This window comes from Dermatophagoides pteronyssinus, unplaced genomic scaffold (genome assembly GCF_027571235.1).
Source record: "Dermatophagoides pteronyssinus isolate colony J.1.1.1.1 unplaced genomic scaffold, Derpt_VIB-CSIC_2022.12 sq0005, whole genome shotgun sequence".
Taxonomy (NCBI): Eukaryota; Metazoa; Arthropoda; class Arachnida; order Sarcoptiformes; family Pyroglyphidae; genus Dermatophagoides; species Dermatophagoides pteronyssinus.
The window spans coordinates 1,205,809-1,232,516 of record NW_027461529.1 but is presented as its reverse complement, the minus strand read 5'-3'; the positions used below and the strand labels follow the sequence as shown (position 1 = coordinate 1,232,516).

At 26.1% G+C, this 26,708-nt stretch overlaps 2 protein-coding genes across 5 annotated transcripts; one reads left to right on the top strand and one right to left on the bottom strand.

Annotated features, from left to right (window-relative positions):
• Positions 1 to 1,180: 1,180 nt before the first annotated feature.
• LOC113789746 (metabotropic glutamate receptor 5-like) lies at positions 1,181 to 19,490 on the bottom strand. 3 transcript variants are annotated; one of them, XM_075820045.1, is made up of 11 exons: positions 17,894 to 18,404; positions 13,133 to 13,753; positions 12,796 to 12,985; positions 11,941 to 12,706; positions 11,614 to 11,839; positions 10,938 to 11,064; positions 10,310 to 10,834; positions 3,194 to 3,641; positions 2,843 to 3,087; positions 2,390 to 2,737; positions 1,181 to 2,287 (listed from the first exon to the last, which is right to left on the bottom strand). In XM_075820045.1, the coding sequence occupies exons 1-11, from the start codon at positions 17,957 to 17,959 to the stop codon at positions 1,755 to 1,757; spliced, it is 4,095 nt and encodes a 1,364-aa protein (XP_075676160.1). In that variant the 5' UTR covers positions 17,960 to 18,404; the 3' UTR covers positions 1,181 to 1,754. The 3 variants fall into 3 exon arrangements, with proteins under 3 accessions (XP_075676160.1, XP_027195125.2, XP_075676161.1); XM_027339324.2 differs by having other exon boundaries at positions 1,183 to 2,287; positions 2,843 to 3,114; positions 17,894 to 18,401; XM_075820046.1 differs by lacking the exons at positions 1,181 to 2,287; positions 2,390 to 2,737; positions 2,843 to 3,087; positions 3,194 to 3,641 and adding an exon at positions 10,128 to 10,192 and having other exon boundaries at positions 17,894 to 19,490.
• LOC113789747 (uncharacterized) lies at positions 8,800 to 10,308 on the top strand. Of its 2 annotated transcripts, none has more exons than XM_027339325.2 (3): positions 8,800 to 9,018; positions 9,119 to 9,631; positions 9,710 to 10,308. In XM_027339325.2, exons 1-3 carry the CDS (start codon positions 8,919 to 8,921, stop codon positions 10,189 to 10,191), a joined length of 1,095 nt encoding a protein of 364 aa, XP_027195126.2. In that variant the 5' UTR covers positions 8,800 to 8,918; the 3' UTR covers positions 10,192 to 10,308. The 2 variants fall into 2 exon arrangements, with proteins under 2 accessions (XP_027195126.2, XP_075676167.1); XM_075820052.1 differs by having other exon boundaries at positions 8,807 to 9,018; positions 9,119 to 9,637.
• Positions 19,491 to 26,708: the final 7,218 nt, after the last annotated feature.

The following is a 26,708-nucleotide window of genomic DNA, read 5'->3' as shown; positions in this document are numbered from 1 at the left end:
AAAAAAATAAAATAAGTGAATGATCTCGTGTCTTGTTGTTGTTGTTGTTGTTTTTGTTGTATACATTTTCATCCATCCATCCATCCATCCGTTCATTCATTCATTCATTCAATCAATCAGTATTCAAAACAAATTCATTTACTAGTTTTAAGCAATCCTCTTCTTCATCATCATTATTATCATTTTATTTATTTATTTTTTTTGCATTGAACTGATGATAATAAGAAATTGGATAATAGCTGATAATATTTTGTCAAATCATCTCATCATTATTTTTGGTTTTGATAGTTGGTTGTTGTTGTTGTTGTTGATCATTTTCGTTATCTCACTTTTACTTTTTTTTACTGATTTCTTTATTTCAACAATGTTTTTTTTTCTCTTTTTTTTCTTTTGATGCAATCAATTTTCAATGGAAAAATATCTTATGTATTAATACCAAATACATAAAATGATGAAGTAAAGTTATACATGAAAAATTCAATTGAAATTTTCATGTCATTGATGACAAGTTTTAGGCTTGTTTGTTTGTTTGTTTTTTTTTGTTCTTGTCATCAATCAATCAATCAATCCATTGAAATTAATGGATTGATTGATTATTCCATTTCGTTCACCACAAATCGTTGTTGATGGTATTGGAAAAAAAAGGAATGATTGATAGGTCTCCATCATCATCATCAAGTCATTATTAAGTAATTGTTTTATCTAATTTAACATGTTTTTTTCTTTGTCATGAAACAAGAAGATTTTTAAATGAATTATGAAAATAATTCGTCATCCAAAAGTTGATTGTTCGATTGATTAAATGCTGGATGACATTTTTTCCTATCAAATTCATGTATACGATGTAAAATTTATCTGCTTGTCATTGTTATAATGATATCATCATCCAAAACCAATATTGCTTTCATCAGTCATTTGATGCGAATAAAAAAACCAAATTTCAATTACGTATCTTATTGGTGATGAAAATATTATTTGAATCTTGAAACAAACAAAAAAAACTGTAATTTTTGGATTGTTCAAAAATCAAAATGACAACAGATGGTAGCACTGTCAAAAATAAAAAGGCAAAATATTCGAACCGATTTTATTTATCCGCGCAACAAAAAAAATAACACCGATAATCGAAAAGAAAAATTCTTTATTGCTTTAATTTGAATTTTCTTTTTTTCTCCCTTGCATGAAATAATTGTAATAATAATAATAATAAAAATTGCAATAAAAATTCAATCATATCAAATTGAGAAAAAGAGAATATAATAATAATAATAATTGTAATAAATAGCGAAAGAAAATTGAAGAGAGCAAAAACATGAATTTATAATATAGATAGATTGATTGATAAGAATTGAATATTTGATAAAAAAATTTTTGAATATATTTTTTAAAACAAAACAACAACAACAAAAAAAAACTTAATTAATTAATTAATTAAAATTAAATTGAAAATAAAATAAATGATAATAACAAGATTCAATAAAACAGGACAAACAAAAGTAAATGAGAAAAACAAAACAAAACAAAACAAAAAACAAATTGCAAATATTGATGAATTTAAAAATGAATGTGTTACAGATCAATAAGAAAAAAAAATGTAAATGTAAATGTAAATGTAAACAAACAATTCATTTAAAGACTAGTTTTGTATTAGTGAATGATTTTTTTTAAAATAAATAAATAAATTTGAAAATAGTGTAATAATAAAATCTTATTATTGACCAAAAAAAAAAAAATTTCTATTATCGATATTTTTATTAACGATTTTTTTTCAATATACCAATCAATTCATTATTATTATTATTATTATTGTTATTGTTTTGTAATTGTTGTTCTGATTTAGATGATGATCGTATTTCCGAAAATAATTGATCATTTTGCATTTCAAATTGATGTAACTGCTGCTGATGATGATGATGATGATGATAATGCTGATGTAAATTATCATTATTATGTGGACGATAATGATGATCAGTTGAATGTGGTGTTGATAATGATTGATCGAATTGTTGTTGCTGTTGTTGTTGTTGTTGTTGATGATAATAAAATAAATCTCTTGATGAACTTGTTTGTTGTGGATCGGCTGATAAACTTGTTAAATTACTTAAATTGATAATAATATTTTTATAAACACCTGATGTTTGACTTGAATCTTCACCACCGGAACTAATATTTTCTTCAACAACAACTGAACCGGTTACCGACATGCTTTCATCGGATGACATTGTTTTAGCAGCTTTTTGTTGTAATTGTGATGATGATGAAGATGATGGTTGTTGATATCGATTTTCTGTTCGATGATAAATTGTTTATTTTTTTCATATTAAATTTGATTTGTTTTGATTTAAAATCAAATTATTATAATATGGTAATGAATAAATAAATTACTTACTTGAAAATCCATTTTCATCATCGATAGGCATTGATGTTAATCTTCGACGTAATGTATCCACACCGTTAATACCATTTCCACCATTGCCCGTTTGAACAGCACATTCAGTAAATGTATGTGAACATTCATATTTAAGACAATTGACCAATGCACTAAATTGCGGTAATTTTTCTAGATCTTCACCAAATGTTCGCCGTAAAAGATGAATAATTCGTATTCTTCGTGTAGCCGTATCCTGACGTGATAATATTCCAACCGTATCTTCTTGTCGTATGGATATTGGTTCATTACCAATCATAGATGTTGCTGTTTCTTCATGTTTTTCCGAAAAACTTTGGCTTGTAGCTCCTAAATAAAATTGATTATGAGAGGAAAAAAATTCAATTTTCAAATTTTTTTATGAATTTTAAAAATTTATTACAAAAAAAACAAAATAAAAACAAAATAATTTACCATGAAAACGACGTCCACGTGCTGTTTGACGATCCAATGCTTCAGCCGCACGTACAGCACGTATATGTTCGGCTACATTAGCAGCAATCTTATCCTGTTTACTAATACGTAAACGTGAAAAAAATCCTTTCCGTATTTGACCATTACGTCGTGCTGGTTGTTTTGTATGGTTTAAATGTGTGCCTGAATATGATGGTGTTGTATAAGATTGATTATGAACAGTGGAAATTTCTGATCCAGGTTTTCTATAACAAACATCAATTGAATGATTTCTATAAATATTTTAAAGTTAAAATTTTTGATTTATTCAAAAATAAATTATCAAAAAACAAATAAAAGATGGAGATTTACCTTGGAGATTCAAGACTAAAATCGGATGTAGAATGTGAAGAATGTCTTGACACACCAGCATATGTTGGTGCATGAGATTGTACAGCCGATGTTGTTGATGATGTTGCAGCTTGCATATAACCAATATGGCAACGAACATTTTTAGCTGTAGTAAAATAGCTACGATTATTTTTTTCCGGTTTAAATAATATGATATATAGTTTAGGAAAGAATAATAATATTAATGCAACAATAGCAGAAAAACTAATACACAAGCTCAATGTGATAACATTTTCATCCGAATTATAATAAATTGGTACGAATGCAATCCAAATAACCAATGTTGTATACATAGTAAAGCCAATGAATTTTGCTTCATTAAAATTTTCGGGCACGTTACGTGTTTTAATGGCATATAGTGTACAAAAACCAATAAGAACAAAATCAAAACCAAGTGGTGCCGAAATTCCTATATTGATAAGAGAAAGGGGAAAAAAATATGACAATAAAATGATGATGTATTAAATGAAATATAGAAATAAAAGAAGCAAAAGAAAAACAAGTAAAATTTAATAAAAATTCTCATTGAATAAACTGAATCATACTGAAAATTCATCATGTTTGTGTGTTTCACCCAAAAACAAACAAATAAACACATATAATCTAATTAAATTTATTCACCGAATACTTGAAATAATGATAATAACAATGATACGATTAACCCTTATTGCATTCGAGCATACGATTCTCGATTCTCATCATATGTTGTTTTTCACAGCAATATAAATTGAAAAATTTTCCGTACACAAAGGGTTAATAATAAATAAAAACCATATGGCCAATTGAAAATTCGGAAAACAAAATTCCTATGTATAAACACAATTATTGATTGTTTTTGTTTTTGGTTTTTTTTGCTTCAAATTCGAACTCAAATTCTGTATCACATTGATTCATTTCAAAGTTTAAACGATGAACTTTTTCAAATATATTCTTTTTACTTTAATCTAATAAGAATTCATGAATCGTTTGGAAAGAAAAAATAATAATTTCCATTCCTTTTCCCCTCTTTTTTTTTGAAAATATTAACTAATGGCCATTGGTAATGTCTAGCTTCAAGCTGTATTGAGCTTTTCTTTTCATTTACTTAAAATCAAATATTCTATTCACATTTTCGTTAAAACAATAGGAAAAAAAGAATCTTAAATGAATTTATAAAATAATAGTACGATCATCATAAGTTTTTTTGGAAGAAAAAACAAAACGGAAAAAAATAAAATAAAACAATGAAATGAATAGTAAAATTTGTTTTGTGACAATTTTGCCCAAAGGCTAAATCATTGATCATTGTATCTTATGGTTATGCAGGTTTTTGTTCTTGGCGTTTAGAATATTTTTTTTGTTGTCATCATTTTGAAACCATTTATATATTAACCAGAATTGTATATCATTATCATTGTCAAGTATCAATATCAATATCATCACGATAACAACATTATCGTCAAACAAAACAAAACAAAAAAAATTCCTCATTCCCACAATCTATTTTTTTTTATTGATTCGATTTCTAAATTTCATTCTTTCGCTCGTAATCGTTGAGCCATACACCAGAAAAAAAATTGATTGGCCAAAGAAAATAATAATGATTTCGTTAATTTGAAAAAAATCCAAAATAAAAAAAACGATGAGAAAAATAAAATTTCTTATTTTCAAGTAAAGCGTTAAATAAAAAACGATTAAATTTAATGGCATTGATTGTGTGGTATAGATTCCCACATATATCCCAAAACTACCGTCATCAACATCGAAACATTATCATCACTTTCAATAACAATTGTGTGTGATGTGGTGTGTGCGAGTGATCAAGTGAAAAAAAACGAATGAAATGGAATGAACAACAACAACAACAACAACAATTTTTTTCTATCTAAACAATCCAATCAAATACGGAGTGTTTCAAAATGAATGAATCGTTAAAAAAACGTATAAAAGGAAAATGTGAAAATAAAAAAAAAACAACAAAAATCAAAATTCGAATCAAAATAAACAGACGAAAAAAATGAATGAATGTTGATAAAATACAAATTTTTTTTTGTTTGAAAAAAACACATTGAAAATGTATGCTGAAATATGAGTTTGTTCGTTTGTTTGAAATAATAATAAAATAGATACTTATAAAGTTACAATTCTAGAATTCAAAAATAAATAGATGAATAAATAACGGCAAAAAAAAACGAAAAAGTGATTCTAAAGATCAAAAAGTAATAATAGAATAAACATTGAATCGATACAAATGCACACACACACACATAACACATTAAATATTTCCAAAGATTTTGACCATTGATCGATTGATTGTACAATGTTTCTTATAACCCGACATATATTTTATATAATATATGTGTGTGTGTGATGGGTGAAAAAAAAATAAAGTGAATTCATTTTTTTCCCTCCGTTACTGATGATGTTATTTTTGGCTTTTTCATATTAAGTTTATTTCTTTTTTTTTTTCTTTGAATGAATTTATTTTTGTTTCCTATAAAACAAACCGAACCGAAAATTCTGGACAGCCAAAAAAAAAAAAAAATTTGAAAAATATTCTTATCGATAAATTTTTTCTGTTTGTTTGTATTTGTAATATATAAATACAATGTTTATACAAAGATATTGAATTATGACTGAACATACAAAACATAACATATCTTTGAAACTATCGATAAATTCAATAAAATGAATGAATGAATGAATGAATGTTTGAAATAGTAGAAAAAAAAGAAAATTACTGAATTCGACAATATTTACATTATCATTTTTTTTCAAATCATTCTTTTCAATTTGATCAATAAAGATTAATAATATAAGAAAAATAACTAATCAAATTTATAAGTTAAATTAATAATTTAATTATTACAATTATATTAGAAATATTTTTCTATTTTGTTTGATTGAAATATTTGTATTGAATAACTAGAAAACTTAATTGGAGTAGATTGAAAAAAAAAGAATGGAAGAAAGAAAATCACAAACTTAAATTCAATCGAAAATTGTTTGGAAATATTTTTGGTGAAAAACCGAATAAAAAGTTCTTTCGGGACAACCTTAATATATAATGATAGAAATTGCCGAAGAAAAAAGCTAATGTGGTACAAATTTTTTTCGCCCATCACTTTTGAGAGAAAGAAAAAACCCCATATGCATTCGAATAAGATTATTATTATTGATGAAAATATTGATGAATCATTTGGGGAAAAAACAACATTTTTTTATCCAAATAAATATAAAAAGCATCAATATGAAAAACCAAGAACAACAACAAACTATCATATCCATTCATTCATTCATTCATATGTGATATGAATATCAAAGCAAAAATTCAGACTGAATTATAAACATCTCATCATCAATTTTGTTATTGTATAATAATGATAATACCTATCTTCAGAATCTTAACCAAAAAAAAAAAAAGAAAAAGAAAAGAAAAGAAAAAATTATATTTATGATGATGATGATGACATTTATATTTTTTTTTGTATGAATATTATTAAATAAGAAACAAAAAAATAGATAACCATTATAGTTGTTTGTTTGTTGTTGTTGTGGGTGAATGGTTTTCATTTTAGTTTTAGGATTCAGATCAAAATTTTGGCTGTTTCGTTGTTTTCTCAATTCTTATTCTTTTACCATTTACAGTCAATATTTATTCATCTATAGAAATACTCATACAGAAAAAAAACACACGTAAAACCAACATAGAATATAATCTACTCACAGCAAATAAATAACAAAATATTGATTGGATTTTAGTTTCTGTTCATTCATTCATCCATTCATCAGTTCGTATTACACACACACACATTATTCACACATACAACTATTTTTTTTATTGTTGTTGTTGAATTCCGGGTATTTGATAAATAAATAAAAATGCATAAAGGAAATGAATTGAAGATACAACAATTTACATGGCGCGCCAAACAAAACTAACAAAAAAAAAGGAATATAAACAAAAATCAACAATAATACAAATATTGAATCACAAGAGTTTCCGTTTTTTTTTGGTATTTCCATCATTCACTTTTGCTTTCACTTTCTTTTTTTTCATACAACCTTTTTTTCTGTTGTTTTTTTTTCTTCATAATATTTGTCAATAATGTTGATGATGATTATGATGAGTAGTGAATTCGATCAACAACAACAACAAAAAAAAACAACAAAATAGACATACTTGTAACAATGTTAATCTTTTCTTTTCTTTTTTTATCGATCATAAACTGTGTTGTATGGCTTTGTTGAAAGACAAGAATATGATTTGTATTGTACAGAACAGAATGAATTGGAAAGAATTAGAAGAAAATGAATAGTAAAAGAAAAAAAAACTTTTAAGAATTTGTCAGGCATCATTGCCTAGCAAATGATTGACTGGGATGAAAATTTGATTTCAGACAAAAAAAATATTCGACAAACTGGATAAATATGAAAAAAAAAGCAAAAAGGAATACACTCTTTATGGAATGAAAGCATCAATTTTGTGAGAACTAAGTGTGAATTATAATAATAACCGTATATAATAAGATAACGGAAGATTTTATTATGAAAAGATATATTGATTGGTGAACGATGAATGACTGCTAGAGAGAGAGAGAGAGAGAAAAAAGAATACGGCCAAAATGATTCGGTAAAAGATGAAAAAAATGGATAAAAAAATCAAATAAAATGATGCAAGTTTTTTTTTACTTTTAGAAAAAAAACAACTGGAAAAGAACGAATAAAACAGAAAAGAAGAGAACAAATATAACTCAAAGAAAAAAAACGTTATCATTTGTTAATAAAAGTTGGAATAGAAGAAAACGATAGAATAAGGAAGAAAAATGCCATTTACTTCGTTTTACAAACATTTTAGTCAAGAATCTTTGCTTTTTTGAATTTTCCAACAAGAAATATTTTCTTATTCTCATTTTTCCTCTTCTTTTTCTCAACATACTTTTATGTCGTTGATGTCTATGTATCAACACGGTGAGCGTTTTTTTTTTTTTTGAATCGAAATAATCGGTTCTGAAGATCGAATCCAAATAAAATATATTTTACTATTATCTATTTGTGCATTTGTAAAAAAATGAAATGAAAAAAAAGAGATAGAAACAACTTTTACACATAAAACTATCCATCTTGTTCACTTACGTATAATTTATCTTAATATTTTTTTTTCATTCTTTTCATCCGCTATATTTGTTTATTGCATTCTTTATACTACGTTATTCAATCAATGAAATTGACTATAAAAAAAATTCAAGTAGATGATGATCAAATCGAAAGAAAAAAAAGAATAATAAGTAGCAGCGAGTGAAAAGAAGAAAAAAAAATTCTATCAAATTGAGAAAAATTAGAATCAAAATTCATTTCAATGGTGAATATACAAAACAAAACAAAAAGCTAATTTCTATCTTGAAAAAAAATCTTTTATTCAAACTTGCTTAACTTTTTCTATTTTCGTTTTTTTTTCATTCATTCATTCATTCATTCATTCATTCATTCATATCGTTATCTATGAACGCTACTGAATATCAATGAGCTAACGATGAACGTTACTCACTGCCATGTGATATATCAAAAGTGCAATGTCATTTTCTTTTTTACTTTTTACTTTTAAGTAAGAAAAAAAAGAATAAATAGAAGTTGAAATTTTGATTTCATCTGTTTTGATTTATCGAATATCGAAAAAAATAGTAAAACTATTCAAAATCAATCAAATATGAAAAGATATAATAATGAAAAAAGTGATAAATTTTTGGATGAAAATGATCAAAATTCAAAACGAATTCGAATTGATTATGATCAAAATGATGAATCCGGTAATTAAATTTTGTTTATTTGATTCTATTTTTTTTTAATTTCTATTGTTTTAATCTTAAAATTTTTAATGATAATATTGGTTTTTTTTTGCATATATAGAATCTAAATCGATTGATTTCAATGAAAAATCGGAAGAATCAATATCAGATGAAGAATGGTTCAAACATATAGCAAAATATATTAAATCATCTTATCTTTATACAAGTTATTCGGAAATTCACAGTATTACAAATTATGATCAAAAAGCGATTTATATTTATGATGATATTGAAAACAAAGATTATAGATATGATATTAGTGATAATGAACAAAACGATCACTATTATAATTATTATGAATACGACGACAATAACTTTTCATATGATACTGATTTACAAATATTTGATGATGGTACAATGGCAATCATAATCAATGAAAATGAAAGGACAACGGAAAATAATGATGAAAGTCCGAAAAAAAACAAAGTTATTCGTCGACCATCAAATATTAGTATCAAAATAACACCTAATCTACAACAACATTCAATAGAATCGATACAAATTGTTGAAATGCCCGCTAAATCCATTGAAAATACGCAAATACAATCTTGTGAAGTAACATCCAATTCGAATGGTAATGGTAATAATAATTTTATAATGTTGTTAAAATTCATTAAAAATATCTAACTAAACATTGTTTTTTTTTATTAAGCTACTTGTCAAACAGCAGCTTTAATGTTGAGCACAAATGGTAATAATTATGTATTAAGCTTGAATATAAAACCAACCGATAAAAAGGAACAAGATCTTCTGAATATTCATATTCCAAACAAAAAAATTGGTGAAAAATTGGAAAAATTTCTTGAAGAATATGGATTCCAGGAATATTTGGATGAAAAATCGTCAAAAATTACGACAAATACTGATTTTGATTATCGGACCGAATCAATTGCAGAATCTGATGATGAAGATGCAAAATCAACAACGACAACAGCATCAATATATGCTAATCAATTATGTCGATTTCGGCGACGAAGATCAACAACATTCGTACCTACAGAATTCATATCACATGTAAAAAATGATCAGGATTTTTTTACAAAATTTAATCAAAAATATATAAAAGATATGTTTCATACAAATAATTTGGCTCATTTGCTCAGACGTCCATTTCAAATTTTTCGAGGCAAATGATCTTTACCAAATTTTATTAAATTATAATGTTGTTAACAATTTCAGATTAAATTCAAAAAATTATCGACAGAATCAATGAGATTAAAATAAAAATAAAATAAAAAATTGAAAAACTTACCCAATACTTTAGTGTTACAAGTAAGCACCACACGATCTAATGTAGGATATTTGAGCATTTTATCTGCTGGTTCACGAATCAAAATGGTAATTATGATGCCCACTTCAACGGAAACTAAAAGCCAAGTGATTACTACTTGAGCTGTTGCCGACATAAAACGTGGTTTTTTTGTTATAATTCGTTTTTTTGAACCAGCCAAAATACGAGCAATACGATTTGTTTTAGTTACCAATGAACCATACATTATTGCAAAACTTAAACCGGGTAATATACGTGTAATATAGCAGGTTAATTTTGTTGGTTTAGCTATCAATGCAAACGTTGTCGAATGGCAAAGAAACATTCCAAACATAATAATATAAGATAATTCACGTGTAGATGCCTTAACCATTGGTGTATCATTATGTTTGATAAAAACGATCATTGTAAATAATGTAATAATAAAGCCGATCAATGAAATAGTCATGGCCACCAATGACCAAGTATCAGTCCAACGTATAAATTCAATTGGGATCGGTGTACAACCTTTATTACAAATTCAAAACATTATAATGATAATCAATTCAACAGGTGTGTGGATTATTAATGATAACCCTGTGAGATTAAAAAAAATAAATAACACACATACCTGTCAAATTTTCATTGGGCCATGTGCCAATTTTGCATGGTTTACATTTTTCTTCACTTGTTAAATATTCATTTTCACGACAAGGCACACAAATCCAACAACATTTGACAGAATCGGATTGAATATTCTATATTTATACATTTATTTATGATATGGTTGTTATTTTTTTTTCATCGAATTTCAAACAATGATATTATCACCATAAATAGAAAAAAGAAATTAATTATCACATAAATTATAAGTTATATTAAAATTGTCCATATAGAATAAAACTAATTCGAATTGGTGTGTCTTGTCATTATTTTTACTGTCATTATCATTATTATTATTTTGGTGTTGTTTTTTGGTAATGATGATGGCATCATTTTTTTACAGCTGTTTTTCTAATGATAATAACAAAAATATCATATATAAAACTCGATGGAATCGGAAAACAAAAAAAAAATTATGGAAGAAAAACAAATAAATAGCTCCATACGGTATTGATTATGACTATTCATCTTCATAAGTAACTGGGAAACAAAAACAAAAATAATGCATTCTGTTTATCGACGATTTATTTATTATCGACATGTTTTTTTGTTTGTTGCTTGGTAATAGAATCGGAAAAAGTTTGCTGATATTTATTTGGTTTGAATTTGTAAATGACTAAGTAGGCAAAAAAAAGGATAAATACCTTTGCTTGTCCTTTTGGACATGGTTTTGAGCAAACAGATTCCGGTATTGATGAATGTTTATTGAGTACTTTTATTTCGGTATAATTTGATTGTATGACCATTTCACGTTCACGTGGCCATTGTATTGGACGATAAATACTTAGATTTGAATCACTATTCCATTCACCAACTTGTACATAATCATATTCTCCTTTTTTTAGCTCCTGATAATTCATTATATCATAACTAAATTATTCATTTAGCAAACAAAATAAAAAATTGATGATTAATTTAATGAATTTAAATCTAACAGAAAATTTTTTAATAATCTATGACAAATTACATACCGTCCTGGTGGATCACCATTCTCATCGAATTCAACAATTTCATCTTTCCATCTGAATCTTGCATTATTAAGATTCCATAATAATACTGATCCATTAATAGGTAACATTTCATTACAAAGACCAGTAACATTTTTACATAAAGTTTTTTGCATATTATGTAATCCATATGCCATTGTCCAAATAGCTTTCACAACGAATGACATTTTATTATCCTGTTTATATCGAGGTTTTCTTCGTACGACAAAATCCTGTAAAGATTCATCTCCTGTACATTGTTTAGTGAATGTAACATTATTTGGATGGACTATCACTTGACCAGTTAAATTTCGAAGGCTACAATTAAATTTTGCCTCCCAAAATTCTCTGAACCAAGGATTTCGATGATTAGACAATGGATTTAATTTGAAATAATAATCATCAAATTCTTCAACAATCGGTGAATAGATACGAACTGTGAGACTGCCTTGAGCTTCTTTTTCAAAACCTTTAACAACATCAGGACGATCCGACCAGCCATCACTACCAACAAGCATAAATTCTGTTGTAACATTTAAACGTCGTTTAGCCTGAAGTAATGCTCGTACTGATGATCCTTCACAAAAACAGGCAACAACTCGAGCATTTTTAAACTCCAATAAACTTTGTACGACAGCATCGTATACTTCATCATCACCATTTGGTGGTATTGATTCCATATAGGCAATACATATGCCAACATCTTGAGCATTTGTTTTGAATATTTCCATCAAACCGGATCCATAGCTCCCTAAAATAGAGATTTTATTATTCGAAAAAAAATGGATAAATAAAATCATCTCCTCAAGTCAATATGAACTAATAAATGTAAAAACATACCATCTGTATAGACAACGGAAATATATGTCCAATTATAGTATCGAAATAATGAGCTAACCACTTGTGCTTGATGATGATCCGATGGTACAACACGAAGAAAAAATTTAAAAAAATTCTTTCCACTTAGCTCTTTACTGGTAGCAGAATAACCGATTTGAGGTATATTGAATAATTGTAATAAATTTTGAACCTATTTATATTATAATTTGATCAGGATAAAAAAAATTTAGAAAGATAAAATGAAAGTCAGTGAAAATGATTTGTTTTTGATTTTTTATATCAAAAATAATTAAATTATAAATTTATTATTTCCTTTCAATATTAATATTATTATTACCTGTATTGTATTTGTTGATGAAGCAGGTCCAACAACGCCAACAATATTTTTTGCTTTTTTTGTTGCTTTCGGGCATGGTGTACTAACATTGAATCTTTGTGGAGAACCACTAAATGGTGAAGCCGGAAATAGGCCTAATATACGAAGTTGTTTACTGGATGAATCATCATCATCATCATTATTATTATTATTATTATTATTATTATTATTATTATTATTATTATCATCATTATTATCAATGTGTGTTGTTGATGATAATAAATGATCATCATGAACATTGTATACTGAACCAGGACCAAAAAATGATGATGATGGTGATGTTGAACCATATGCTTTTTCTTCTGATGCTGCCATTGCATCACGAATAAATTCAATACTTTGTTCTAATGCTATAGCTGAATACCAACATGAATCACGTATTTCAATACCCAATGTAATGTTGGGTAATATATTTGTATCATTATTTATGGTATCGATTGTCTGAAATGCAGCTTCAACACGATGTATACCATATTGTTCACGTACTTCACCACAGGTACGTGTCTGTGCTGCTCTTAATGTTGGCTGTTCTCTAATCGAAAATAAAGCACCAATCACCAATTGTCCAGGTATGGTTGCAACCTAATTGATTTTATTCGACAAAAAACAAAATATAAATTATTTTGAAATTTTCGAGAAAAAAATTTAAAATATCAAGAAAAAATTAAATGTTAAAAACTTTTTGCTGTTGTTGAAATGGACAGAAAAAAGTTTAGGTATATAAAATTCTTTTGAAAGAATTAATGATCATTTTGTTTGCAAATATATCAATGATGTTTAATAACTTTAAATTATTTAGAAAAAAAACTTTAATATAACCCCTTTGCTTTATAAACATTTATTTTCCATTAATGATTTCAATTCAACTATCAATATGCATGAAAACATGAAAACTACTGGTGAATATAGAATCCAGACCAACAAAAAAAGAAATAACAACCGAAAAACAACTGACAATGTTAATAATGTCATTTTTTGTTCCTTCATTGGTAAAAACATAAAATCCAAAAGATAAATGAATACAAACAAGAATTGACTGTCGTTACGAAATTCAAATTTTGTTCTGAATAATTGACAGAGAAAATGTGTGAAAAGAATAAAGAGAACAAAATTAAATTATATTTGCGTATAATTAATTCTATTATCATTCTTTTGTGGTAATAATGATGATTCTGAAAAATCTTGAGAAAAAAGAAAACCAACTACATCTGCATCTGTACAAACACATTATACACACACACACACACACACACACACACACAATGTATATCGCATACACCCAGTAGGCTAACTAATGACAGGATGAAAATAATCATCCGGCCAAAAAAGAAAAATAATTCGTAGAAAAAAAAGAAGACAAAAAAATGAGTTTTAATATAAACATAATGATAAAAGTTTTTAATACTATCACCCAAACATTCATCCATAAACATCAATGAAATGCAACAGTCCTTTTTTTGGAATAAAACTTGTATCTATGATTAAATGAAACCAAAAACAAAAACAAACAAAAAAAATTCTAATTTAGGTAGGAATATTCAGAATTTTTCTTAATTTTTTATTTATAGTCTAAGTGTTGATATTTTGTTCTGATATTCCTATTCTGTTAAAATTTCAAATTTTAACGGATTTTATCATGATAAAGGCTCTGTTTGTGGATGAAGTTTGTTAATGTGTTATACCGTATATGAATTTATTTATTCATTTTTTTTGTTGCTTTTCGGGGTCATATTAATTAAATTTTGTCATTAATAATAAAGTGAAAAACAACAACAACAACAACATCGGTCTATATGGAATATATGAATGTATGGAGTGAAAATTCTTTTCGTTGTCATTTTTTTTTGTTTTCCATAATTCATTGTTCCTATGAGGTTTTTTTTCCTACGAATGGTGGTGAATGGTTGTGTGAGGAAAGAAAGAATATCAGGTTCTAGTAGATTTATGAAATATTGCCATTATAATCCATTAGTATTTTGTTTGTTGAAAACAGAATCACAAATTATTTATTTTTTTTTCGTTGATAAAACCAGAAAAAAAAATTATCAACTTCTTTGATTTAGAGAAAAATTTGGCGTGTGTGTGTGTATTTGAGAGTGGCAATAAATTTTCTATAATCGATTCAATTAATTTTTTTTTAAATGGATAAAAAGTGATTAAATTTCATCATTTCATATCATTAAATTCAAAAGAATTTTTTACATTTTTCTTTCTTCACTACATTATAACGGATGAATTAAAATTCGGGAAAAAACACACACACACACACAATGAACAAAAGGATTGCAAAGCATTAGTGAATGGGAAATTTCAAATTGAACCAAAAAAAAAATTCAATTTTTAATTCTTTCCATATTGACAATAGACACTCAAAAATGATTTTAGTTTCATTTCATTTTTTTCTCGATCAAAAGAAATTCATTCATTCAATATTAATCTTATCGATAATCAATTAATCATTATCATATGATATTTTATTTCATTTTTTTCGTTTGTAGAAAAGAATAAATTAATCATGTTTAAAAATTTATTATATTTGATGGTAATGATGATGATGATGAAGATAATATTTTTTGATTATGATCATGATTAATTAAGAAATAAAGTAAAACTTCCACTGAATAATTTTAAATTGATTGGAGTCAAATCGATACAAACTTTATTATATAATGACCGATAATGATGATGATCAAGATGATGATCATCATTGAATCAAACGAAAAATAAAAATTTGCCATAATTCTTCCAATCTCTGTCATCATTTTTCATCTATGCATGGCTTTTTTTCAACGAAAATTTTATAAACAAAATTTCATTATCAAGAAGAAAAAATGACAATGAAAAATGACATTTGAATTTAAATTTCAGTGCAATAATTCTTCTTTTTTTTTCTCAGTCATTGCTTTGTTTAACATCCGCACCACATACTCCAAAAAGATTCATCTTTATTATTTTGTTTTTTTTCTGAACATTGGAAAAATTCCGGTTAAAAATGATGTCAAAGAGAAAGTGGGGAATGAAAAAAAAAATTTGTCAAATTTCGTTTCTTTCATGATTTTCGCTTTTTTTCCCTAGACATGATGATGATGATGATGATAATCTTGGAACATTCGAAACAATATTTTTAATATAATAAATTTTCAACTGGAAAAAAAAATGTCAAATAAAGTCCATAATAATCCACAATAACATAAAAAAGTAAAACACTGACTGGCTGGCTGGCTGGCTGGCTGAGACGAAACACTTTTTTCAATTTCAATGCGCATGCTCGAAAAATGGATGGCTTGCATTTTGAATTTATAAGGGTCTTTTGATTTTTACATAAAAAAATGGCTGGCTTGCATTGGACTTGGCCTTCGTCTACTGGAGTAGACGAAGCAAATGGCCAATGGCTTGCAATGCTAGTAATAATAATAATGTGAAATGTGTGTTGAAAATGTGTAAAGTTTGTCAGAAACAAATTGATACAAATGTAATCATTTTTTTTATATTGAAAATGTTTAAATGTTTGTTATTGTCCATCCATAAGAATTGCATATATCAAAAAAACAAAAACTTTATTTTTCATTTTTTTTGTACAAAAAAAAAAATCAAAAGGAAAAATAACAAAAGAAAGATAAATTTGTTTCATTTTTTCGAATCTAAAACTGAATTTTGTTGAACTTTTTTTCGTCGAAAAAAACTACTGAAATGAAAAATAAATCGATATTAGTTCCAAAAAAGAAAGAATTTTCCGATGACAAAAAAAAGACATTATTCTATTCGGAATCCAAGTTCCTACCAAAAAACAAAAATATTTATGAGAATAGGAAAAAAAACTTTTAAAATTCAAGTTTGTTTCCGACAATAATAATAACAAATTCATCTAAATTTATTAATATCTTTGATTTTATAGAAAAAAAAACAAATGATATTCAATGATATTAAAAGTTAATAATATAATCTCTATATAGATATTTATAGTTAAATTAAGATGAATGAAAAGTTGAGTTGATTCATTCATTCTTCAATGAATTCCTATTTTTTTCTTCTTTTTTAACATTTTTTTCCTTCAACACAGAAACGATGAATTTTCATTTCCGAATTCAGTGAAAGAGGAAAGAAAAATTAAACATAAACTTTCATTTATTTATACTTATTTTTTTTTGTATGTTTGTCATTTACTATTGTGTTTACTGTTATTTTTTTTCTTTCTTTCTTTCTGTTACAAATAACAGTAAAGATAAATCGATAAGAATCATGGATTATAATCATTTTCTACCATTATAGAATAAAACAAAATGATGAAAAATCGACGACTGACAAAAAAAAACAAAAAACGAAAAACAAAAGTTTCAAAAAGAGCAACAAAAAAAATTCATTTGAAAATTGAATTTATTTCGATTTTTCACTTTTTTTTCAATTTTTTTTCCTCATTTGTTATCGTTTATTCGGTTTTAACCAACCAAAAATCAACAAAAAAAATTCTACATAGTAGATTTTTTTGTGGTTGTTTGAAAATATTGTGAGATTATTGTCAATGTATTTTTTTCCGAATGTCACATCTATAGAATGATGATATTTTAATAATGATAAATTGCATTTGTTTTATGTTTTTTTTGTCTTGGTTTGTTGTCATTTGCTGTTTGTATCCGAATAATATTCATATTAATTTAACTATATTTAATGTTTTAAAGATTTTTTGTTGTTGTTGTTGTTATTGTTATTGAAAATATTCCTTACCTGTTTTGCATGTTGACATCGAATCATGGGCATCTGATAAGAAATAATAATCAACATAATTGTCATTATAATAATGATACAATCATTGTTATTATTGTTGTTGGTATAGATTGTTGTCCATTTTGATGATGATTTTTGTTTATTATTTGATCGATATTTTCGTAATAATAATGATGTTTTATAATTAGGATATTGATATAAAAATTGAAATCTTAAATAAATTGAATAAATTAGATTGATAATGAAAATGATGTTGATGATGTTGATGATGATTGGGATGGAAAAATAATTTGGCACTAATGGTCGCAATACTATTTGCTGTTGTTGTTGTTGTTGAGAATAAAACCTCAATGGTTTTTGCAATTGATTCTGATTCTCATCATTATTATTTTGACCTTTTGACCATAATGATGATGATGATGATGGTAATGAAATTTTTTTCAATTCTTGATGAAAATTATGTTTTTGATTCAAACATTTATTGAACTCATTATTATCATCATCATAATTGATAAAATTGACAAAATTATAATAACATAATAAACACATTTCTTTTCTGGTTAAAATATTATTAGTATTATCATTGTTATTGTTGTTGATCAAATTTGTAGTTCTGATCAATGAATAGCAATACAATTTGCCGATATAAGTATGTCCATTATCATCAATAAAAATGATTTTCACATCATCATCATCATAATCATCATCACTATTAAAATGAACAAAATCAAATCTGATTTGGGCAATTCTAATGTCGATTAGAAACATGAATATTAACAACAACAAACACAACAACAACAACGATGATGATAATAATAATAATAATGGAAAGAAAATAATAGTAAAAAGAAAAAAAAGAATGGCAGTAGTTGTAATGATAATAATAATAATGTTCAAGAAATGATAAAATTCTTTAACATTATTATTGTAGAATAAATAAAAAACATCACTTTTATTATTTGGATCGACGTTGATCAACTTGGTGTCGGTGGTTATTAACAATGATGATGTTTGTGATCTGCAAATGACATGCTGCCAGTTACAAAGTAGTTGCATCAACATTATCAATAGAATATTTTCTATTTGTAATAACATCAACAATGACGATGATGATGATGATGACGAAAACAAAATTGAATATTTGAAATGAATGCAAGTATAATTTGATTCGACACAATCATATAAAAAAATTGATGCGTATCTGTTGTATGTTGGCATTGAAGAATCTATGAATCGGTTTTGTTGGCGATAACGGCAACGGCCGTGGCTGTCATATCGCTGTTGTTGTTGTTGTTGTTGTTGACTGCTTTGATAGATATGATCGGCCGATAAAATGATGGCCACATATGTTCCAATAATAAATTTGCAATAATTTTGTAGTAAATATGAATTGAAGATATTTTTATTATTATTTACATCATCACGAGTCGAATCATAATGATAAAATACATAAAAATTTGAATGATTTTTTCCACATAAACATATTGATAGATAATGATAAATAATTTTTGTCAATATTGATCGATAATAATGATGATGATGAAGACGTTTGATAATGATGATAACGTTAATTGACAATGATTTCGAATTCCAAGTGAAAAAGAATTTTGTTCGTTTATTCGATTTGACGAAACAATTTATTATAAAAGATAATGAAAATATCGATAGTAACAATCGATATATATGATAATAATGCATCAATAACCGAATATATTGTCGATGACAATAATATTTGTAAATAATAATATTTACATTCGATTCTTGATTATCTTGTCGATAATAACGTAATTCTTTGCCGACAACATCATCACAATACAAAAAATGATCATTATCAAGATGATAATAAAGATAATAACTGTATATGAATGATACAATTATATGACAAATCATCAGATAGGTAATGAAAATTATGATTATGATTATAGACAGAATCAAACATAATTTTGAAAGGAAAATATTCGTTTTGATGATATTTTCTATGAGCGAATCATCATCATCATATTGATATTGTTGTTGATAATGATCATATTTGTTATTATTATGGCCATTGCTAAATGATACAAAAATTTTACTGTCATGATGATGATGATGATAATCATATTCGTTGACGATAATGATTAAAAAAAATTTGACATCGATATCGATATTGATATCGACGTCTATGGTTGTCATTCGTTGTTTCCATTCTAATATTGAATTCATCAACACTGTTTTTTTGATATTCCATTTGTCGTTATTGTTGTCGTTCCATTTATCGATATCAAAGTAATGATTGTCAAACAAAATCTTCGAATAGATATCAATGTTAACAATGTTCAAGCGAAAATGTTGATTGAATATTCTGTTTGACACTATTGTTGATTTGATTGTTTGTTTGTTTGATGTTAAGAATTGTATAAAATTTATTTGAAACGATTTGTTGGCAGTAAACAAACACATAATAGAATGATTTATTTTATTTAAAAAAAAATGTTCTGTTATTAGATCACAGTGTTTTTAGATTTCCTGCGTATTAATTATTATTATTATTAATCTTTATTGGTTAGTTGATTGTTAATTATGTTTATAAATATGATGATATGATGATAATATCGGGCTGAAACTATGAATATTTCAATTATTTGGTTACATACATATGATTATTATGATCAATAATAATCTTGCTATCCATCAATGTATATTCTGTATGTTATAAATTTTACCTTTAGTTTGTTAAATTAAATATTCATCATATTTTAAGCTTGATATTTTTATACAGAAAAAATCGATTATCGTTTATATGTGTTTTTTCGAATTTCGAATTTAGAATCAAACTATTATGATTATGCACAATATGTATGTGTTTGTGTGTGTTGTTTAATACTGACGACTAAGTTATGTTTTTTTTTTTGGCTTTTATGTAAATGATAATGATGATTGAAACATGATTTCACAATAATGATTATAATGGCTGCCACCAGGGTTTTTTTTTATTCAAATTTATTCATTTTATTTTATTTTTTTCGTTACTTTCAAAATAATATTATATGAAAGTATAATATATGGTTTTCGATTGGATTCACAACCACAAACAGATGATTTTCGATTTTATTCTTTACGTTATTATTCATTTGCAAATGATGCTCTTTTCACATTGTTGTTGTTGTTGTTGTTTGATGGATCACAAAATTAAATTTAGTTGATTTTTTCAGTTTTATATTTTGAGCAATCTTTTTGAATTGTAAATTTGTACGGGGAAAAAATTGGAAAGAAAAAAAAAGAAGAAAAGAATTAATTCAATGTTGATATAGTGAAATAAATTATTCAAATATTGTAAAAAAAAGACAACCAAATTTATTGTTAATGAATACAAACATACAAATTAACAATGAACATGAATGATTTTTTTTTTTTTTTTTTTGAAAGAAAAAGAATAAAAATGGCAATAATAATCGAATGATTGAGAAATATGATTATAACAAAGCAATATTGGTAATCAAACTGTTTTTTACAAATTTAAAAAACAAATTACGAACCAAAGAAAAAAAATTATTAATGAAATCAACAGGCAATATTTTAGAATTGAATTGATGTGATTGTTGCAAAAAAATCGATTAGATTGGCAAAAAAATTATTGATTAGACAATAATAACGAACAAATGAAAAATCTAATAAAATTGAACTTTCGGACTAAAAATCTGTGAATCAAAATCCACTGATTCACAGAAATAAATCAAAATCGAAAAATTGTTCATTATATCGAGACATTTGATTTTCGAATCTGATCAAAAATACGCTTTTAATTTGAAAATTATTTTCAATTTTATAGTGACAAGAACAAAATTGTAAACATTATCATCCTCATTTGAGAATTACAAGATACTTCAAATTGAAATGTCAAATGGAACAAAAATATTGCTGTGCATGTAATCCAGTCGGAGAAAAAAATGATGCTTAGATAAACAAAGTTTTAATTACTGTTTTTCAGCAAAACAATCATTATTAGAATTGAATTGAATTGAATCAAATATAAAGAAAGAAGAAACAAAAATAAAGAATTGAACAAAATATGTTGCATCATATTTGATTCTAACTAAATAAATTCGACATAAATTGATTGTGAAAATGACAGACCCTGGTTTCTGTAACCATCAAACAATTTAAGATCAATATCTACACAAAAACAAGTAAACAGATTTCGCTGCAATCATCAACATTCATCGTCTTATCTATAGTCTATTTGACTTTTGATTTTAGATCAAAATGACAACGGATTTTTCTTTTGAAATGTGAAAAAAATGAAATTTCTGTTTCGTTTTGTTTACTATTTTTTTGATATGATAAAATAGCTAATTGGTATGATCATCATATGATTATAATGGCGGAAAAAATTATGGCATAAATGAAGTAAATATTTATTAAATGGATAATATAATAAATTCAATAATAAAATATTTATCTTGTTCTTCTTAAAGAATTCTATCTATTCCAAACCCAAATATTATGATTATGATTTTTTTCCGTACAATTATTATCGTTAATGATGAAATCACTTTCATCGTTTTCATTTCGGGTTTTTTTTCTTTCTCTCTCCATGTTTTAAGCATAAATTTTTTATCATTCTAAAGGATTTGTGACTTTAATTCCTTGATTTTTTTTTGGTCTCTTTTGCACATTCTTTTACTATCATCTTTTGAATCTTATTGACAAAGAAAAAATAAATATCTTTCCACATTCTTTTTTTTTCTTGTTGAAAACCACACACACATCAGGCGAAAACATAAAATTCATGAAACAAGAATCTCAATTTGGATTCTTTACACTTATTCAATAAATTAATGATGAAATCATTTCACAATACAAAGATTTAATGATATAACAAGAATTTAGTGTTGGTTTTTTATTTGGGTAATTTTTTTTTCTCTCAGTCGCGATCGACAAACGCTGATGGCGAATAATCATAAGAAAAAAACAAAATTCAAAATCTTTTTTTTCGTTCTAAGCTGGATGAATAAATGAAGAATAAAAATCTCGTTTGAATGATCAAAAAAAAAATTCAATTTCATTTTTTCTGTCTTTCCGTTCTCAGCGTACATATTTGTTTTCATTAAAAAAATTTTGAAAAATAAAAATTCTGTTCATTCAAAACCAAATATTTAGCTTATTTGAAATTTTGTATCATTAGAATTTTTGTTTTCAAATTTGTTTTTTCCTTTTTTTTTGAAGAAATAAAAAGAATGTGGCCAACGAAATACGAGAGAGAAAAAATGTTCAAATCACTGGATAACAACAACGAATTTGAATACAACTAGAAAAATTAATAACAAAAATATATTAATGTTTATGACAAGTGTGACTTGTGTATGTTTTTGACTATATTCTGGAAAAAATGGCTAAATGATGATGATGATTGAATGAAGATTTGTTCTGAATGTGTGTAGAATCTTTTTTTTCCATTTCAACTTTCATCATTTGGATCATTGGTGGCTAGAGAAATATCAGCAACATTATTTTATCATCATCATCATCAAGAAACCCAATTTTTTGTATTGAAATTAAAATCTTTTATAGAAATTATATTTTACTCTATTAAATAATCTATATCTATACGTTATAAACAACAAAATCATAATGTATTTCAATCAGAAATAAAAAAACAAAACAAAAACGTAAAAAGCGAATATATAGAGAAATTTGTTTTAAAGAAAAATGAGTTGAATTTTCACTTTTCACTTTTTCTCTTCATTCGTTTTTTTCCCATTTGTAATGTGAGGGGGTGGTAGTGGTGGTGGTGGTGTTTGATTCTGAAAATGGACTTTTCTGTTTTTTTTTCGGTCGGAAGTAGTCGAAATGTTTTGCTCTTTCATTTATTCTCTTTTTTTAAAAGTAAATTTTTCATTCGGATACAAATTGCACACAGATACAGACACACATAAAGACAAATTGCAACGACACAAACACAAAGACATTTGATTCCGACACGCGAATGATGCAAGCGAGAAATACAAGCAAACAAAAATTACTTGAAATAAAAAATTGAAGTAATCGAGAAAAAAAAAGATTTTCGTTTCGAAATCGTAACCCATAGTAATAAGATTTAGATTTAAATTGAAGAATTCTATACACGAGTATAGTTTTTCGAGTTTTTCTCCCACTCTCACTTTTTACTCTGTCTGTCTGTCTCTACATGTAAGAGTGTTTTCTTCTTCAATTTTTATTTTATTTTATTTTATTTTTATTTTTTTTTGTTCCAGTTTCATTTTCTCAATCTATTTATTTGGACCATTCTAAAAGATGATATGAAATTGGATTGTTTTATTTATTTCGTTTGTCGTCATTTTTGTTGTTGTTGTTGTTCAATGAATGAATTGAACATTATTAGAAAATCAAAACATTATCTAAAGAGAGAGAGAGAATATACAATAAGATTTATATATGATAACATCATATATTCTTGATTTGATGTTTCAAAACATATATTTCTCAAAAACCAATTCAAAATTCTAATCATGTTTATCATTAAAAATGTAGACTGATTTTTTTTCTTTCTTTCTCTCTCTCTCTTATGTTCAACACCCAATTCCGGTTTATTTATTAATCGAACAATGATAGTGAAAAGATAACAAGAAAAAAACAACAACAACATAATACTACATATACACAAACATCTTTCTCTCACTCTTTTGTTTCTGTTTACTCTTTTATTTTATTTTGTAAAAAGGTAATAATAAAATGACAAAAATGTCATCATTATTACTGTATAAATCCAAATCTAAATGAACAGTAATTTTTACAAATTTTTTTTCCTCACACATTTCAATTCATTATTCTTTAGTTACAAAAATTTATTCTTATGATTATCCTCTGTCCTCGGTACAGTCGGCAAAACAAAACAAAACAAAAAAATTTCATAGGTATCATTGGTTTTAAAGGTTCAAAAGAACAAAATATTCCAACTTTGTGTTTGTTTTTTTGAAAAAAAATTCGAACATTATTAAACTTAAAACTAAACACATTGAATTGTTTTCACATCGTAACAACCAAATTCTAAAAAAAAAAATATTGTCTTTACAAAGGCTAAAAGTTTTTTGTTCCATTTTGTTGTTGTATACACAAAGTTCATGATCAATCGAAATTTAATCGATCAATCATTTTATCATTTCGTTTCGTATTTTGTTATTCTGGTACACACACACGCATTGCAAACAAATTTTTTTTTGTTTTGTTTTAGCAGAGTACATATTTTGTTTGTGTGTATCCCCTGTTTTCATCAATTTCGAAAGAACGAAAAAAAACCTAAAAAAAAGAAAAATGGAAGTAATAAAATTTCATTTTGGTTTTTCCCTAATTTTGGTCTTGCGAATACGACAAAAACAACTGCAACCAAAACCTGAATGAGTGAAAATAATGAAACCAAACAAATGTTATAATAAGAAAATGAAAAATTTTTCTTTAAAATTCAATTCTTTTAAAAAAATGTTATAAAAACCATAAGAAAACAACAAAAAAAATAAAATAAATAAAACAAGAATCATGTTTTCATCAATACATTACATTAGATAATGATAATGATGAAAATAAAGCCAGAAAAATGAACAACAACAACAACAAAAAAAAACGCAAAAAATCATTTAACCTTTTGGCCATTTCATTCAATATAGTAACAACAAAGTCAAAATACACTTGAAAATGATGCAACTTTTTTTGATTTCCTAGCTAACAACAAAAAAAATCATCCAATCTTTAAACATGAAAAAAATGGACCAAAATTGACAGCGAAAGAAAAAAAATCGAAAGAATTTTGTTGTTGTTGTTTTGAAAATATAAAGATGGTCAATAATCTTATTAATAAACACGAGAAGCGAAGCTTCTCGAGAGTGTCGTGCACAAAAAAAGTATGGTGACCAGAGAAATGTGTTAGGAAATTTTTAATACACAAATGTGATAGAAAGGGTCTGCAGAAATAGTCAGTGTGCGCAACAGTCTGCGCAACACGAAATGTTTCAGGATAGAAACAATTGTTAACGCTTAGGCCCCGGTCTCATTGCAATGGGACCGCGGCCTTAGAGAAAAATTGTGGTTTGCAAAAAAATCTCAATAGGAAAAATAGCCAAAAAGTGGAAATATTCAAATATAATTTAAATTTGGTTTAAGCAGGTTAGGTTAGGTTTGTGCAATTAGGTTTTCCAGGAGGAACTAACTAAAGCGCCAATATTTGTGGCTATTTTTGGCGATTTTCTCCACTAGCGGTATTTTTTTGACCAATTTTCGGTTAGACCCGAAACAAATAAATAGTTGGATCGATCGCAAAGAACAAAACTTCAGCCAAAGATTTGGGAGATGGGCGGCGTAGCCGCTCATCTGCCAGAATCTACGGGCTGAAACAAGTATGCGTGCTGCTGGCCAAAGGCCAGCAACACACACTTGTTGTTATTATTGTTGTTGTTGTTGTTGATGTTGTTTTGATTTGATTTGATTTGGATGCCAATGGCCCATTGGCTTCATAGGATAAATTGCATTCCATTATTTTATGATAATTTTTTTTTCTTCTCTATCCACACACACACTTATGTACCATTCCTGAACATTTTTTTTCCATTTGCTTTTGTTCTTTTTTTCGATTACTTTTAGTGTGAATCAGATTTTTTTTTCTTTTCACTTTCTTCCTTTTTTTCTCTATTGGTCATTGTCATCATCGTTTGGTGTTTTTTTATGTGTTCAACGAACTTAATCTATTTGGATCTTTTTTTTTCTCTACATACTTTTCTTGTGAATTCTTATTTCATTTTTTTTTTGTTCATTCTTTCTTCATTGTGAAACAACGAATTCGAAAAGA

What these genes read in the sequence shown, in the direction of transcription:
- LOC113789746 (XM_027339324.2), bottom strand. Translation starts at nt 17,959, where the DNA reads ATGACAATTATGTTGATTATTATTTCTTATCAGATGCCCATGATTCGA. An exon ending in TTCCGTTGTCTATACAGATG is followed by an intron (nt 12,707 to 12,795) that starts GTATGTTTTTAC and finishes TCTCTATTTTAG; the next exon opens with GGAGCTATGGATCCGGTTTG. An exon ending in GCCCAATGAAAATTTGACAG is followed by an intron (nt 10,835 to 10,937) that starts GTATGTGTGTTA and finishes TTTGTAATAAAG; the next exon opens with GTTGTACACCGATCCCAATT.
- LOC113789747 (XM_075820052.1), top strand. Translation starts at nt 8,919, where the DNA reads ATGAAAAGATATAATAATGAAAAAAGTGATAAATTTTTGGATGAAAAT. An exon ending in TGATCAAAATGATGAATCCG is followed by an intron (nt 9,019 to 9,118) that starts GTAATTAAATTT and finishes TTGCATATATAG; the next exon opens with AATCTAAATCGATTGATTTC. An exon ending in ATCCAATTCGAATGGTAATG is followed by an intron (nt 9,638 to 9,709) that starts GTAATAATAATT and finishes TTTTTTATTAAG; the next exon opens with CTACTTGTCAAACAGCAGCT.